General features: G+C 42.0%; 1 protein-coding gene across 1 annotated transcript in view; it reads right to left on the reverse strand.

The window, feature by feature from the left end:
* Nucleotides 1–6725: 6725 nt before the first annotated feature.
* Nucleotides 6726–19042, reverse strand: part of LOC112227911 (cadherin-7-like) — a 117988-nt gene continuing 105671 nt past the window's right edge. Inside the window, exons 11-12 of the mRNA XM_024392908.2 lie at nucleotides 12718–12969; nucleotides 6726–9034 (exon numbers count right to left, since the gene is read on the reverse strand). Of these exons, the coding sequence (XP_024248676.1) occupies nucleotides 8520–9034; nucleotides 12718–12969 (767 nt within the window). The 3' untranslated portion in view covers nucleotides 6726–8519. The remainder of the gene's footprint in view (nucleotides 9035–12717; nucleotides 12970–19042) is intronic.

Below are 19042 nucleotides of genomic sequence, written 5' to 3' on the forward strand. Positions count from 1 at the left end.
CAATAGTGGTGTTACAAGTTTATCATCTTTCCAAGCAGAATTACTTTGCCATTGTTCCCCAACTGCAGTGTATTATATACCATTTTCTAGCTGTCGATCTCTACTTTTATCCAATGTACTAAACACAATTTCAAATTTTGCTACATAAGACCGAATCGAGGCGGTCGGTCACATATGTGAAAAGGGCATGTTTCTATGTTTTGTGGTAAAAAATATAAAGGATTCTATTCAATATGCATCGCGGAAGTTCAGCTTTACAGTGTGATTGAAAATGAAAGGCAATGACCCCGCTTTAGTGGAGAATGCATTCACGGGAAAAGCTGCATACGTCGGCTCAATTGGAAATGATGTTTACCTTTCTGTCGCAGAATGACATCGTCAATGATGACATCAAAAGTTAAAACAATGATTTTCAAGCACTTTGAGATTCATGGTGACATGGGGAGCAAGAAAATACCCTCCCTCTGGATAAAAACTTGTTGCAGGTTTTGAAAATCCATCAATCAAATGTATTTATAAAGCTCTTTATACATCAGCAGTTGTCACAAAGTGCTTATACAGAAACCCAGCCAAAAACCCCAAAGACCCCAAAGAGCTAGCAATACAGATGTAGAAGTATGGTGGCTAGGAAAAGGTCTCTAGAAAGGCAGGGACCTAGGAAGAAACCTAGAGAGGAACCTGGCTCTGAGAGGTGCCCTCTTCTTCCGGCTGTGCCGGGTAGTGATTATAAGGGTACATGGCCATTAAGGCTGGATCAAAATCCCTGTTTGTTACTTTACTTCTTTAAAAAAAAACTTTGTTCTCATCTTTTCAACCACAGATAATAGAAATCCCCCGTTTTCACATATAAACACACTGGGATGGTGCTGGAGAGAGTGGATTTGAGGTTGAACAGTGGTGGAATTACCCTTTAACTAATAAAAGGCTTCTAATTTCTCCTGCTGGCCTGCTCCCGTCTTTAGTACCCTCTCAACACAACTCTGTGATGTCATTATATCCTCACGTGCTACAAGGCCTCATGTTACATGGAAATTCATGTTTCGATAATGGGTCAAAATTGAATTCTTTTGAAGTTTCTTATTCTATTTAAATTCTTGTAGAATCATTTCAAATGATTTCTACTTTCTTCTACGTCTTTGGTCTACTTTTGGAATCCTCTAATACCCGGGGCGCCCAAGGAGTAAGCTGTTGCACTCACGCATCACAAGATAATTATTTATATTGTGCAGGTCTGGGATCAGTCTAATTTGAGTGGAACCGTACACAGCCCTCAGGCTTGACATTATTCTCGCTGAATGCCCGGGCACTGTGAGAGGCATTGAGAGAAACAGAGAATAAAACATAGTGCTGCAAGGCCCTTTGATCCTAGTTTCCCCCATTTTCTCTTGTTCAAAGGACCAGCAGCGAGGGGAGAAAAGTCACAGTCGAGGCGGAGGCTGTCTCCCTGCTAACACAGAGCACCCTGGGATGGATGGCCAGAGGTCTAGGTGGGAAGTTTTGTCTGTGAAAAAGGGAAAAAATAGAAGACTTCAGTTATGAAGTTTTGTTTCACGCTGGTGTAACGGTTTTCCTCCTCTTCTGACGAGGAGTAGGAAGGATCGGACCAATATGCAGCGTGGTAAGTGTTCGTCATTTTTATTAAACTGAACAACACAAAGTAAACAAAAAAAACAACAGAAACAGTTCCGTCCGGTAACTAGTACAAAGACAGAAAACAACTACCCACAAATCATAGTGGGAAAACAGGCTGCCTAAGTATGGTTCTCAATCAGAGACAACGATTGACAGCTGCCTCTGATTGGGAACCATACCAAGCCAAAACCAGAAATACAAAACATAGAACAAAAACATAGAATGCCCACCCCAACTCACGACCTGACCAAACTAAAATAGAGACATAAAAAGGAACTAAGGTCAGGACGTGGCAGCTGGGTAAACTTGGAAATCAATATTCACTGGTTTACATTGATTGATTGGTTGATTGATTGATTGAATTTATTAGACAATTAAAAACATATATAAACCATAAGGGCGCTCCAGCCAGTAACGCCTCCACATACAATTTAAGAAAACCATTAAGGATAACACAATAAAGCATAAAAACTTATTTCCATTGTGGTCCTTTTAAAGAGGGAAGGGGGAATGCAGCAAAATTAGGTAGCAATGGTAGTGACAACAGACATGACAGACAAAATTGTTGTTTTATTCAAAACAAGAGATAATTAGTACAATTCCCTTTCCTAATAAACAACTGTGGACAGGTACATCTCCCTTGTCTCACATACTCTTAATATATAAACCAATCCCTAATATATACTGGACAATCACAATATGATTAACAACAGGCTTCAAAAGGCAGTCCATATTCTATCCCGGGCATATTGCTTCTTCCTATGATTTGGGATCAATCAGCCAATGAAGAAGAAGAAAATGGATTACTTTAAAATGGAGATAGACTCAATGGTAGTGCCCATACTTTCTCGGACTTGATAATGGCACAGATGAGTCCTCTATCTATCTTAATGGCATGTTGTTCACATGTGTATATGCCCTTCATTGGCTATAATGGTCCCAATTGGTCTCACATCCTCCTGCCTGCCTTCCATCTTGAGGACATGTATTTCCATTGTTAGAACAGTCTCTCAAATTTCTTGTCAATATAATAGACAACCTTTGTTGACATTAAAAACTGTGTTTGACTCGATGGTATACAGTTTTTGTCAGATTTGACCTTTCATAACAGGTTAGGAGAACTTTCCCAGCAGGTATCTGGAATTAACGTAGCAGGTTAGGATAATTAGGTTAATGTTAGGAAAGGGGTGAGGGTTAGCTAAAATGCAAAAGAAAGCTCTATCCCTTCTAGACATGACCCTAAAAACGCTTCAACTTCTCACATGCCAACTTTTCCAGCAACAGTTCACCATTTTCTTTGATTTGTGTTTGTCAAAGAAGCAAATGTTGGTAAATAGGTGTTTATTTTTATTTAACTGTTTTCCCTAATGCAGGCGATTGTTTTGAGTTATCTCATGATTGTTTGTAAACTTATATGTGGCTCCCGGAGTGCAATTCCCTTTATTCTTTTGGCGGTAAATTTGGTTGTAATAATATTTGACGAATGATGTTAATTAGTGCTAGATATTGCTGGTCTGAGTTATGAAATTACTTAAAGCTCCCCTCAAGTCTTTTTAACTCCCCGAAATATATTTTTTATTATTTATTTCCCTGAGCCTCCTTTGGCCTTTGAAATGCTCAGTCTGATCGTGTGGGCATTAGGAAACAAATTGGAATATATTTACATGCACAGCCCTGATTGGCTGATAGGATGGTCTATAGCCCACCCCCTTTCCCAGATGAACAGTCATTGGTCTAGTATATAATCAGATCACATTGTGATTTCATGATGTGGGCCAAAAGATCCATCCCACTTGAATAGGATGCAATCCAAGGCATTTTTTTCAAAGAGCTCTTACACCTAAAGGGCATTATCATAATTTTCGACCTCACGGTGTGGAGATGTCATAAAACAAACAGGAAATTGAAGTTTTTAACTGCACTGCCCCTTTAAGATAAATTGAGTCATGTTGAAATTCCGTAGATTAATTCTGATTTTTGTATTTGCCATTATTGAATCATGTGAAAATATCTTTATGATAATTTAATTTATGCATTATGGCATTTTGTTGATTGTATGTTTGTTCTCTGATTTTCATTTCAGCACATGATCCAGCAAATTAAAACATACCAAGAGTGAAACCAAGGAATATCCAACTCCTTCCTTCCTTCCTTCCTTCCTTCCTTCCTTCCTTCCTTCCTTCCTTCCTTCCTTCCTTCCTTCCTTCCTTCCTTCCTTCCTTCCTTCCTTCCTTCCTTCCTTCCTTCCTTCCTTCCTTCCTTCCTTCTGCCAAACCATCTTACCGTGGTTCTAGAGTCAGCCAGAAACAGCCAGAAACAGCAAAAAAGAGTTCTAGAGTCAGCCAGAAACAGCAAAACAAATTGACAGTGAATGTTACATTGAGAAACCTGTTTACTATTACAGAAAATGATTGTAACTGCAGGCAGCCAATAGGTCAGACTCCATTATCAGTGTTCCAATTGAGCAGTGTTCCAATGGAAATCGTCTGAGGAAGAAGATGTCCCTCTACGCTCCCTTGTCTCTAAATATTGCCCACTCCTCATCAGAGCAATTTGTTGGTGATAAAGGGTTATGATAACGTGGAACGTCAAGGGCCTGAAAATACCGCCCCCAAACCACCAAGCCTCAGGGGCCAGCATGGTGTAATCTGCCGCGGTACAGATTGAGCCCCTGATACCATCATGTTCCTGAATGCTCTTCAGTGCCCCCAGGCTCTGGTCTCTGGAGACACTCTTTGCTGATTTTGATTGACAGGTGCAGTCTGGTCATTATCAACCATCAACACCATATTAAAGGCTGCTATTTGAAACGACTGTAGAAAGTCAATACCATCTCTGTCAAAAAACATAAGAATACTAGTGTCATTAGTAAGTATGTATGTCCAAGAGTAAGGTTTTATTGCAATGGTAGAATTATGAGAAATGTACTGGGTGCGGATGGATCACAAAATGACTGATCTACAGTACAGTATGACACTCAAATAGAATTCATTTTTCATTGTGAGACTATGAGAGGGGAGTTTGAGGAAGACGAAAGACACTCGGCCTGATTATGAATGTATGTGACATGACAATTAATCATCCCTGTTTCCACATGCAAATGGGCTAGGTGTCAGGATGGTACTGTGTGTCTGTGGTGTGTGGTATGTGGTGAGTGTTTGGAATAGACTACGAGTCTGCCTCAGTCAGTGAGTTCAAGCATCTAGTAATAAAAATCCAAATATAATGTTTAGGTCAACAAGAATATGATGGAGTAGCACTTTGATGTGAATTAGACATTTCTGAAAGGATTTGTTGTCTGTCAATTGGTATGGTACCTTACAACACATTTATTAATATATTTTATTTAACATTTATATTAACATTTATAACTAATATAACTGGGATTCAAGGGCAGATTTGACTGCTTATAACTCAAACAGTCTTTGAGAAATCTTTCTAAATTAGTTCATTAGATTGTGAAAAAAGTTAACCAATCGTTGGCTCTTCACATTACAACTCTTGAGTGGCCAATATGACAAAGTATTGTAAGTAGCAGGACCAAAATGAACATGCTTATCTTTGCTTTTCATGGCCCATGGTTCATATTCCTCAGATGTTCTCCCTTTGCTTTTCTTCAAAGCTTCAGAAACTATATCAATACCTGTAAGGAGAGGGAGCATATTTACCGGCCCAAGTGAAGATGCATAACAACCTCATTGCATTCTGTTGCATCACAGTGAATTACGGTACTGTCAATTGTATTCAGGCACCTCGGCAAACTGTCGAGAAAGAGCCCGAGAAGCTACCTCTTCTCCATATTGCATCACAAAACTTTATCAATACAGAGGAAACCATGCAGTGAGCTATCCATACGCAAAATTCTTCCTGTGTCAAAACATCTTCAATTACCGGAATTCGGTAATGACAATGATTAAAAACAACAACAACATCTTATTAAGGGCTGAAGCATTATAGATTGTGTGCTAGAAATATAAAGGACATGTCAGATTGAGCCCACACATACTGCGTTTTCCGTGAATGCAGTCTCCGCGACCACAGGGACATTGCCTTTAATTGTCAGTCGCGCTATAAAGCTGAACTACTGCAATACGCATTGAATAGAGCCCTAAGACTTTATATTAGGGTTCTGGTCTGATGAACTATTCATTGTAAATAGATGTGTTTGGGGCACTGGGCAATTGAGTGCAGCTATTTCTCACTGTAGAGCTGGTTTATAAAGCTCTCTGTTCCATATTTAGTTGATTAAATCGAAGGTTCCAGAGGCCAAGGTAAGGTTGACACTGGAGTTGAAGATAACATCCAACCAATCAATCAACCAGATATGACATCTCATATTCAGTAGTTTACGATCAGAAAATCCCGTAAAATCTCCATTATCTTCATTGCAAGTAAATTGGATGAATTCCTCCTTATACGGTAATAAAGCATTTGCATTGCTGATTAGGCCAAATCTATATCTTTATGGTTTGATAAATAATAATTACTTTAAAAGGGAAATCGTGGTAAGCACTATAGGTAATGCCTTCATAACTAATGACTGAGCAATATACAACCCCCTGGTCTCTCTCTCTCTCTTTCTCGCTCAACACACAGACACGAGCACACACACCATAGGGAGTGCAAAAATGTGTGTGAAGGCGACTGTTCACATGATCTGACCAGAACTATTTGCACACACAGATAAGAGGCTGATCCCACCACAGGAGGAGCGCCTGGCTAATTTGCAAAAGGCTCTTTAAGAGGGTCGACAGTGTGCAAGCCATCCATCACACACGGCTCTACAGAGCGTCAAGTCTGCAGCTTTGTCTCCAACGGGCCTTTCAAGTACAAAGCCTCATCGAGAGGAGACGTGAAACAAATAGAAAACTCTCTCTCCTCCTCCCTCTGTACCCCCCCTCCCATCTGGATCCCAGAGTTGTGCAAAGGCAAAGAAAATGTGCGTGTGTGTGTGTGTGTGTTTTATGCCTGCTGATATTCATGCCAGGCAAAAAGGCAGCTCTGCATCTCCATCTCCTCAAACAACCCATCATTTATTTCTCTCAAAGCATGTGGTACACCTTGATAATGTAATTAAACACTGACATATCCTAGATGTTTTAATGTTCAAAAGAACTGAAAGAAGTCCCCTCAGTCTTTTGAGGAACAGAATGTCCTTTTTATTGTCAGCAAAAAGGATAAAAACATCTGCCAACATCATATAATTCTGCTTCTTCAAAATAAATAAGAATACTTTTTTGATGAACATGTTGACTTCCAATGGGAACAGTTCAAAAGGCATTTTGTTTGAAATAAAATGCTCCCTTTGCCTCCCGTATTCTCGCCATACAGTGTACTTCATAATCAATGAACAAAATGTGCACCATGGGCGGACATGATTTCATTCTGCAGAATATTTTTGGGACAAGCTGATTTACTGCAGTTACTGTGAGCAACAGGAAATGCTTGTTGTTGTTGTTGCTGTTGTTGTTGTTGTTGTTATGGAACCATAGCCGCTGGAAGTAGGATGCTGAGGGTGCTGCAGCATTTTAAAAAATAAAATAAAAAAACTTCGGACTAAAAAATGATATATTAATACAAATATATATTTTTTAAAGTCTCTCACGAAAGTAATGAATGCACTGGGTCTTTACTAGTCCTGTAATAGTGGACTGATATAGCTGTCTATAGCGTGCACAAAACAATTATGCCCCCCGGCGAAAAATAAATAAATCGCAGCACCCCTAAACATCTTCCTGCAGCTATGTACGTGACCCATCTCAGCCCAGCACAACAATACATCCAAACAAGTCTTCACTTTGCAAGTATCTTCCACGGTCCAACACAACGTCAACTGAATTCCTTGGGCAAGAGTAAATGTTGGCCCGTGAATTCCAAATTCCTTTGCAAATAATGAAAAATACTTTATTTGAAGGTTCAATCCGGATATGGATTTTCCATCTCAACCATAATGTTACATCATTGTTATTACATCAGTATTACATAAAATTGGACTTGGCAAATAGAAAGAGTCAGGCCTAAGGAAAATAGACTCAAAGGCAAACACCACATAGTAACATCTGTAAAATGCTAGGTTAAGAGGAGAAAGTTAACACTTTCCTGCACCTATCGAAGGATACACACAGATCAGTTGCATTATTTTTCTCAGACCACAGTACACACAATTTCTTGTAGACACGAGGTCAGATTTCAAAACTCTCAAGAATTTAACAGTAGTGGTTCCTCTTCAACCGATCTGTACACTTGACTACTTGTCACAAATAGCACTGAAAGATATGACTGACTGATTTCTCTTTGTTTGTTTTTTCTCCGCGAGTCTGTGACTTAAGAAGAGTTTTTCCTTCGTAATCTGAAAAACACCAAACAAAAACAAAACATTGACACTCTTGACGACTTTCAAATGAATAGTTGAGTGACTACTCTACTGATTAGCCGCCGGGGACCGAGCACTTTAGGAGAAAGTGTTTTTTTTTTAAACAAAAAGAGCAAGGGAATGCATCAAAACAAGACTGCTGGGTCTGTGCCCATCACAGGAATGAGAGAACAGGTGCCTCCACATAAATATACTGTAGCCTACCACGTACACAGTCGATTGCTGGACCCCAGCCCAACTTTGAAACCTTTTAATGTCTTTGCTCACAAGGTTTCCTTTTCAGTCAAGTCACTTTTGAAGTTACATGTCAAAACTTGCCAAGTCACCCTTTTAGAAAATCCAAAATCCAAGGCAAGTAAACAAACCAAACCTTTTAAGTCAAGATTTTTTTTGTTTCTTACTTTTGTTCTCAGACTCTTGCACCCTGCACTTTGGCAGACTAGTTGTTAATTATATTTTTTTATTACAATACATTACCATTGTTGATTTCTGTATAAGTTCGGGAAAATGTCGGCTATGAGAACACGCTTTTGCCGTCGCCGTAGAGGTCGGCTAGCTTTTTGAAGCGCGGCCCCCAGTTGCTGAGATAGTCGTAGTTCTGCTCTGAGTCTGTACTTAGTGACTCCAGGGAGCTTAACGACTCAGCTACCGAACCATTCCCCTCAAAGGCGTACGTCTGCAAAGAGTCATACGGCGGAGCTGTTGGATCAACATCTGCGTCCTTCAGCCGGTCCCAAATGAACTCTCGGAACACCACGTTGTCCGGCAGGGTCTTGTAGACGGGAAGCGAGGAGGAGGATCTCGGGTAGGGGAAGAAGGTGGGGGTGTCAGGGGTGACGTCTCGCCGAACCTTGGGGTCTCTGATGACATTGAGGTTGCGGAGGGCCACCATGTCGAAGGCCTCAGTGTCCTCCTCTCCTCCACCTTCATCGTCGTAGCGGACGATGTTCTCCCTCACGTCCCTCTCCTCCTCCAGGATCAAGGGCTCCTTCTTCCTCCGACGCATCGACACAATCAGCAGCACCATCACTGAACAAGGAAAGAGAAGAGTCAATGTTTATTAACCATCAGCATTAGGATACTTATTCAATATAAAGGCACAGTACACTTGGATGATAAATCTATGGAAAATAATAGCCCATATTTGATGAATGTGAAAATAAAACATTGAAACAGTGTCTTTGCATCAATACATTTCTCTCCTCCATCCTCCATTTTGTGCACCACTTCCAAACGGACAGAAAACTTCCTGAAACCGGAATTTCTGAACTTCTAGGCACCCCTCTCCAATCCCTGGTCCCATATATTATTGCTGAAAATAACTCTCCACACCGAAGCAAACTGGCAAATGTCTAATGATCCTTCATCCATCAACGTCGCACTGGTGCCAGTGAAATATCGCATTGTGGGACCATATTTCTTCCCTTTGCTGCGTCTGGCTTCCGCGGGCTAGAGAGAAGGGCCTGGGAAAACGAAGGCAAACACCGCTTCACACCTCGTAATAAGAGAGCAAATGGAGAAGCTGGAAGGGGTGGGGGTGTTACATAAAACGCTCGGGGAGACACTGATGAATGGAGAGCCTTTTGACTGCTGTTTGGTGACTGGCTTCTGAATGCATGGCTCTAATAGCTACAGTGTGTTACTACTCCACCCGTGGTACTACTCAAACATGGTTTAATCTGTCAATACCACTGGTCTGTTTCCCTCACTACTGCTACTACCACTACTGCCATTATTTGGAATGTTGATATAATTTTCTATGTGTGTAATTGTATAGCTTTAGTGAAATGCTATTTTGAAAGATGACACATCCCTTGGAATCAATGAGGAGAATAGTACATTGGTTCACCTCTGATTGTATAGGAGCTTAAGAGCTCTCCAGATTCCATTCAGTTCGGTAATGCTTTTCCAGATGAATCATGATATGGTGGCACAATGAAAGAGAAGATCTTCATTGCCTTCCAGCCAAGCTTTTTAGGGTTGAATACCTAGAAGGCGCTATGCTGTGCCTCATCATCACATACTGGGTGTTGGCCAGGAGCCAATCATGCCTTACGAGTGGCTGCAGGAAGATGGCCAAGCATATAAAAGACCCACTGTGACAGTCATCAAGCGGCTTCAATACAATGACCACCACACTAGACATTATTCAGCAAGCCTTCATATGAATAAATACCCTCTTTAGAGTGGATCAACACTGCATAGATGCAGATGGTAAACAAACAAAAAAACAAACAAAAATCTATTTGATGTTATCCTGGATTTGCTGTAATTGAATTGTTTAAAAGATCCATCAAGCACAATCAATACTGTGCAAGCAGAGTTTTCTGTGCTGCCATGGCTCTCCTTGCTAGTGTACATCATTATAATGAACTGAAGCAAAAAGACCCCTCCTCATCATCGCCACTCTGCTTGCTTAGCTCTGTCTAAACCTCAGGCTGATTATTCACTGGCTGTGTCACTCACAAACCACACACCTTCCATATTGCTGCATAATTGTAAAAGACAACTACATTCTGATGGCAAAAGGACTAATGGACACATCATTATGAGGACAATATGTCTCATGGAGACAATAATGTTTGTCAATAAAATGATACATTTGGTGTATTGCCTCTAGTCAACTAATTTAGATCACAGATAAACAAACTACTTGTGTAGGGGGAGAATACACTACGGTCTACTGCTATGTACTATTATATAAGCATAATTATCTCTTGCTTTCCCAGTAGTTGTGTTAAGCATCACTAATCACTCAATAAGTCATATACGAGTAGTTGGGACTGTGGTCCTCCACTTTTTCATAGTCAGGCAAATTCAGAATTAGAGTGGCCAGGGTAGTGAGAAAATCATTTGGTTTGAGTGACAATAGTCATGGCAACAGACGTCTGGCGCTGAGGGGGTGCTACTTAAAAGCCCTAATTGGTCGTGTCTGACGCATCACCTGACCGGACCTCAAAAAATAAAAAGGTGCTAAATCGTTTCAAATAATGACTTGCCAACTTTCTTTTGCAGTTTCAATGTCACTATGACCATGGGGATATTCATCTCCAAAGAGGATTTAGATGACAGCTAAAAATCTCGGAAAAAATATTATATTTTGAGGGTGTACAATTTAGTGGAAGACAGAGGACATGTCTTCTAAATGATAACAGTAGATGTGTTACTTAATGTCATGTGGACCTAAAACTAATGACCGTCCAGTTTGATAGAAAAACTACATAGATAACCATGTACGCACGCACGCACACACACCCACACACACACACACACACACACACACACACACACACACACACACACACACACACACACACACACACACACACACACACACACACACACACACAATAGTCACACAACTATATGATAGGTAAGTGAGCTGGTGAGTGGTTGAAACTCATGGACATTGTGAAGTGGGCTCTTATCAATCAACAAAGAAAACAGGTTGGTACATCTCAAGGAGTTGCTGTTCAATTTTCACCTGCCATCTTAGCCACCTGTCATTATAGCTACTCTACTCAGTGATGAAAGATGAATAGAAGTTGTTGGTGTGGGGATGGAGGCCCTGCTTTTCTTTGATGAGAGAGAGAAGAGCGAGAGCGAGAGATTGTGAGGTCTGTTCTATTCTACTACGGCTGGAGGACACCTGGACTGACAGCACCTGAGGACGACGGCAGCAGCACCTCTGGTCTTTTTCTGAGCTCTCCTCTCAACCAAAACAATGCAATCACACGCAATCACATCCCCAATTACAGGAGCGCAGATTGAAATAGGCCTTGATGGAGGCACGCAAGATTTGGGAGCCAGGACGGGAAGGGTTGTGCACAGGGTGTTAATGCAAGAGGGGGTGGCAGGGAGGGTCAAACAGGGAGAAGGGGAATGGGATGATAGAGAGAATGGGGGAAAAGGAGACAAAGTTAAGCAGCACAGACCGATGGAGGCAGACAAGGACACGTGCGCCCACGGACAGTGTACGCACACAGACACAGACACAAACTGACAAACACGCACACATTAGCAATGCTGGGTTCAGAGCCCCGCCACTACGTCTTTACCGTGTTCCTCATTCAATATCTCAATCATTACGAAAAGTATTCTCCTTAGCAATAGAAATTAAGCACATTTTTGCAAATATAAATGAAAGCGAGTCTTGGCTGGCCTTATCAAAAAAAAAAAAGTTTGTTATTGTATATCCTATTTAGACTCCATCTCAGTGTTCAATAAAGTTCACCAGTGCATTAAACTATTCTTCTGACTGTGCTGTGGTATAAAGACCTTGTCTCTGGATTTCATGGGCAATCGTTTGCTGCTTAGTTGATTCAATCTAAGTGCAATCATTAATAACAAAAGCTCATAGCAAATGGGACTAGTGTTAGCATCATGAGAGACACACGTCATAAACCCAGGTACAGTCAAAACCGGCCCAAAATGTAGAATCCTATACCCATACTCTGCCCCTAAACCCACAAAGACATTACCATACCCACACATATCACATTAGTAAGCTCTTACATAAAAAATAAAGATTATTCAAGAACTGAAGACAACATAAGAATGTGAATTATGTGCAGGTTTGCATAGCAAATTTGATAGGTTAAACATTGCTCCAGGCATGATGAAGATCTGTTGACCTATGTAGACCTGTGAAGAATCTGTGTATCTCAAACATGCACACTGTCTCCAGTAGTTGACGTCACGGTTGTTCTTACCCAGGAGTGTAATGATGCAGCCCAGAATGGCGACAAGGGCCCCTGTACTGAGGCCAGCAGGAAGTGTGTACGCCACCGCCCCACATGATTGGGCTACGCCGTCCGAGTCACAGTCACACACGCTCACTGATAGGGTGTTGGTGCTACTGAGCGCGGGGCTTCCACTGTCTACGATCAACACGGGCAGTCGGTACAGCACCTGCTCCCGCCTTCGGAATCCTCCACGTTTCGTTACGATGGACGCCGTGTTGTCTGGAAGGGAGGAAAATGAAGAACCAGATCAGTCAGGAAGAAGGAAGAAGGGGAAGAGTATTTAGAGATCAAACCCTGCACAGTCCTGATACAAGCTGAAACAGTACATTGTCTATATTAGGACAGCACTGTGTAAACACAGTGAACACAGTAAAAACAGTGGACAGTAAACACAGTGGATAGAAAACACATACAGTATTTATTTAACTGTGGTATAATTAAGCAATAAGGCACGGGGGGGGGGTGGTATATGGCCAATATACCATGGCTAAGAGCTGTTCTTATTCATGACGCAAAGCGGAGTGCCTGGATACAGCCTCTAGCCGTGGTACATTGGCCATATACCACAAACACCCGAGGTGCCTTATTGCTATTATAAACTGGTTACCAAAGTAATTAGAGCAGTAAAAATTAAATGTTTTGTTATACCCGATATACGGTATGATATACCACGGCTGTGAGCCAATCAGCATTTAAGGGCTCGAACCACCCAGTTTATAACAATCAGTATATACTGTTAGCATATACTGAACAAAAATATGAACGCAACATGTAAAGTGTTGGTCCCATGTTTCATGAGGTGAAATAAAATATATCAGAAAGTTTCCATACGCACAAAAAGCTTATTTCTCTCAAATTTTGTGTCTGTCAAGTTCTGACCTTAGTTCTTTTTGTTATGTCTTTGTTTTAGTATGGTCAGGGCGTGAGTTGGGTGGGTAGTCTATGTTATTTTTTCTATGTTGTGGTTTTGTGTTTGGCCTGGTATGGTTCTCAATCAGAGGCAGGTGTCGTTCGTTGTCTCTGATTGAGAATCATACTTAGGTAGCCTTTTCCCACCTGTGTTTTGTGGGTGATTATTTTCTGTTTTGTGTTTTTCTTCACCGTACAGGACTGTTCGTTTTTTCAGTGTTCAGTTGTTTCATTAAAGAATATGAACACTTACCATGCGGCGCATTGGTCCTTACCTTCTTCCACCCACGACGAGCGTTACAGAATCACCCACCAAAAAAGGATCAAGCAGCGTGGTATCGGGCAGCAGCAGAAATCTCTGGACTCATGGACATGGGAGGAGATTCTGGACGGAGAAGGACCCTGGGCACAGGCTGGGGAATATCGCCGCCCCAAGGCAAAGCTGGAGGCAGCGAAAGCTGAGCGGCGGTGGTATGAGGAGGCAGCATGGCAGCGAGGTTGGGACGAGAGGCAGCCCCAAAAATGTCTTAGGGGTGAGGCACACGGGGAGTGTGGCTAAGTCAGGTAGGAGACCTGAGCCAACTCCTCGTGCTTACCTTGGAGAAAGGTGGACCGGGCAGGCATCGTGTTATGCCGTGAGGCGCACGGTGTCCGGTGCGCAGGCATAGCCCGGTGCGTTACATCGCAGCGCCTCGTATCGGCCGGGCTAGAGTGGGCATCGAGCCAGGTGCCATGAAGCCGGCTCAGCGCATCTGGTCTCCAGTACGTCTCCTTGGGCCGGGGTACATGGAACCAGCCCTACGCACGGTGTCCCCGGTTCGCCAGCACAGCCCAGTGTGGTCTCCACCTTGCCGCACTGGCCTGGCGACGGGGAGTATCCAGCCAGGTAGGGTTGTGCAGGCTTGATGCTTGAGACCTCCAGTGCGCCTCCACGGTCCGGTATATCCGGTGCCTCCTCCACGTACCAGGCCTCCGGTGGCAGCCCCACGCACCAGGCTGTCTCTCTGTCTCCTTCCTCCAGGTGCTCCCTCCTGTCCTGAGTTGCCAGAGTCTCCCGTCTGTTCTGAGCTACCAGAGTCTCCCGTCTGTCCTGAGCTGCCAGAGTCGCCCGTCTGTCCTGAGCTGCCAGAGTCGCCCGTCTGTCCTGAGCTGCCAGAGTCGCCCGGCTGTCCTGAGCTGCCAGAGCAGCCCGCCAGTCAGGAGCTGCCGGAGCCGCCCTTCACTCCGGCGCTGCCGGAGTCTCCCGCCGGTCCGGTGCTGCCGGAATCTCCCGTCCATTCGGGGCCCGCTGCTAAGGACCCCATTCTGAGGTCGGTGGCGAGGGTCGACACTCTAAAGACGCCACTGAGGCGGGGAAAGAAGCGGGCAAAGACTATGGTGGAGTGGGATCCACGTCCCGCGCCAGAGCCGCCACCGCGGACAGACGCCCACCCAGACCCTCCCCTATAGGTTCAGGTTTTGCGGCCGGAGTCCGCACCTTTGGGGGCGGGGTTACTGTCACGTTCTGACCTTATATTACGGCTTTCTTCCGTCGAAGGAAAGTCGGACCAAAATGCAGCGTGGTTAAATCGAGACATTTTTAATGATGATAAATACGAAACATACAAAAACAACAAACGGAAATGTGAAAACCTAATACAGCCTGTCTGGTAACAACTAACACAGAGACAGGAACAATCACCCACAAAACACACAGTGAAACCCAGGCTACCTAAATATGGTTCCCAATCAGAGACAACGAGAATCACCTGACTCTGATTGAGAACCGCCTCAGGCAGCCATAGACTATGCTAGACACCCCTACTCAGCCACAATCCCAATACCTACTAAAACCCCAATACCAAAACACAACACAAAATAAACCCATGTCACACCCTGGCCTGACCAAATAAATATATAAACACAAAATACTAAGACCAGGGCGTGACACCTTAGTTCTTTTTGTTATGTCTTTGTTTTAGTATGGTTTATTATTTTCTGTTCTGTGTTTTTCTTCACCGTACAGGACTGTTTGCTTGTCGTTTTGATGTTTTTTCAGTGTTCAGTTGTTTCATTAAAGAATATGAACATTTACCACGCTGCGCATTGGTCCTCACCTTCTTCCACCAACGACAAGCGTTACAACATCCCTGTTAGGGAGCATTTCTCCCTTGCCAAGATAATCCATCCACCTGACAGGTGTAGCATACCAAGAAGCTGATTAAACAGCATGATCATTACACAGGTGCACCGTGTGCTGGGGACAATAAAAGGCCACGAAAATGTGCAGTTTTGTCACACAACACAATGCCACAGATGTCTCAAGTTGAGGGAGTGAGGAATTGGCTTGCTGACTGCAGGAATGTCCAACAGAGCTGTTTCCAGAGAATTTAACCTCTTGAGCTTACTTGAGACGCAGACGTCTCACCTAGAGCTCTAGAAATGCACATGCGCGACGCTATATGCTAATGGTATTAGTTAAAACGCAAACGTTCATTAAAATACACATGTTTGGTATTAAAATAAAGCTACAGTCATTGTGAATCTAGCCACCGTGTCAGATTTTTAAAATGCTTTTCGGCGAAAGCATGAGAAGCTATTATCTGATAGCATGCAACACCCCAAAAGACCCGTAGGGGATGTAAACAAAAGAATTAGCATAGTCGGCGCTACACAAACCGCACAATAAAATATAAAACATTAATTACCTTTGACCATCTTCTTTCTTTGCACACCTTGATGTCCCATAATCAATACTGGGTCTTTTTTTTGGATTAAATCGGTCCATATATAGCCTAGATATCGATCTATGAAGACTGTGTGGAAAACGGAAAAAAGAGCGTTTCATAACGTAACGTCATTTTTTAAAAGTTAAAAATTCGACGATAAACTTTTACAAAACACTTCGAAATACCTTTCTAATGCAACTTTAGGTATAACTACACGTTAATAAGCTATAAAAATCATCAGGAGGCGATGTAAATTCGATAGCCTGCCGTGTGGAAAAATGTCCGGAGAAAAAGGCAGACAATGCCTCGGGTCGGTGGTCGGAGAGAATCGGTTCCCTTTGGGCGGATCTACCAAGAATCAATTCAGATTCAAATGAGGAGACTCTATAGATCCTGTGGTAGCTGTAGGTACTGCAAGCTTGGCCTCATATATTACGGTTCACCTTTAACAATTCATGGGAGTGGCGCATGGATACTTTTTTCCATCTCCAGTGATCAGATTTTCCTGCGCTTTTCGATGAAACAGACGTTCTGTTATAGTCACAGCCGTGATTTAAACAGTTTTGGAAACGTCTGAGTGTTTTCTATCCACACATACTAATCATATGCATATACTATATTCCTGGCCTGAGTAGCAGGACGCCAAAATGTTGCGCGATTTTTAACAGAATTTCCGAAAAAGTAGGGGGGAAGCTTAAGAGGTTTTAATGTACATTTCACTAACATTAGCCACCTCCAATGACGTTTTAGAGAATTTGGCAGTCATAACATTTTGTCAGCAGGTGATTGTCAAGCAAATAACTGCCGGTCTCATGGTAATTAACCATTAATTAAGATAAACACATTTAGCGTCTCCTGGCTTTCACGCATAGCCTACAAGAAACTAATGAAGACCTTTGGAACATCTACATTTGAAAAGTCTAATAAATCCATGTAATATAGCATTCACCTTCACAATAAATCCATGATTTGATCTGGTCTAAAGAAACATGATATGAAGTATGTAGTCTAATTTGTAGTCTAATGTAGTCTATTTCAGAAGAACAGGATAGCATAGTCTGAGTTGTCCTTATGTTAGGCCCTGATCTGTCTATGCCATGTTGCTGTGGGCTACACTAGTTGATTTAACAGACAAGATTTGCTTCGAATTCCGTGGCATTATTTTATATTATTTTATAGTTTGAAGAATACAATTGAACATAGCTGACTACATAGTTGTGATACAAATATTGGGCTATATGTTTAGATTTTTTAATACATTCTAAGGCTGCATGAGAAGCATGAGCTTTGTTTATTTTTTTAATGTACTTCGTCAGTCTCTCATTTACAACTTGACAAGCACTTGATAATGCCTCGAATTTCCCGAATGCATCTCATTTGTGTGGCCGTAATGACCCCTAAAAAATCCATGCCTTTTGCGGCCTGTGGTCGTTGTGCCCTTTGGCTGAATATAATGATTATTATTCCCTTCTCCCAGCTGCCTGCTGAAGCACCTCTAACTAACATGGCTCTCTGTCATGTGATCGGTCTTTCGCACAGGCTACAACTGAAGACAGACACATCGGAGACGCAACTGCACTCCTCGCAACTGCCCATATTGAAGATATTGGAAAAACTGTCCACATTTACTTTTCGTCAGCCAACAAGATGATTAGGCCTAACGAACAGCAAAAACACTAGCCTATGTCAATCTACTATCCCCCATAGCACAAAAGTTGACCTATTCTATTCTGTGCGAGACATAAATACTATAAACATAGTCAGGGATAGTTGTGGGATGCGATAGATCCCAAATGAATACAACCACTTGCATCAAAAAACCTGTTTTAAGCAATGAGCCTGACGCTACAGACGAGAACATTTCGGCTAAAATGTTGATAAACTATTACGCTGTTTCTTCACATTGTAAAGGCAGCAATGCACACACGACAGTAGGCTATACGCGCAAATGTTTGATTAGCAGGAAAACCCCTTTCTCAAAAGTGACAACAAATGCGATTATGCATGTAATGGTTTTATTATAAATGTGTATTTTTATGGTGAAAATTATCTTCCCCAAACTTGAAACTCATTCTCTGTGTATGTATGCCATGTAGGCTCTACACCAGTTGTAAAGTGGATTAATGTGCGTAATTTTAAGAAGTTTTTTGGCTACTTTAGTTGTGATACGAACCTTATCAAAACATATAGGCCTATGGGCTAGGCTATATGAGGTGTGCGACTATGATTTGAAAAAGTCACCCAAAAAAGGCATGCGTAACAGCTGGGGATCGTACACAAGTGATAATATATCAGTCACAAGTGATAATATGTCATTCACAAGTGATAATATATCATTCACAAGTGATAATACATCATTTACAAGTGATAATGCATCATTCACAAGTGATAATACATCATTCACAAGTGATACTACATCATTCACAAGTGATAGGCTAATATTGTCACCTATCACACGATTCTTGATTTAATCTTGTCATTACATAGACTAAATAATATATGTTTGAAATTTGTTTTGATTTAGAATGGACCATTTCTGTGCACCTGTCTCGAAACAGGTGATTCATTTTCATGCCAGACAGGTAGACTATACTCCTGTTGTAAAGTGAAGCAATGTGCTTAATATTAGGAAAGATGAAATATAAATATAGTAGGTAGTAGTCTATAGAAAGCTG

Source organism: Oncorhynchus tshawytscha, linkage group LG29, assembly GCF_018296145.1.
Source record: "Oncorhynchus tshawytscha isolate Ot180627B linkage group LG29, Otsh_v2.0, whole genome shotgun sequence".
In the NCBI taxonomy this organism is placed as follows: domain Eukaryota; kingdom Metazoa; phylum Chordata; class Actinopteri; order Salmoniformes; family Salmonidae; genus Oncorhynchus; species Oncorhynchus tshawytscha.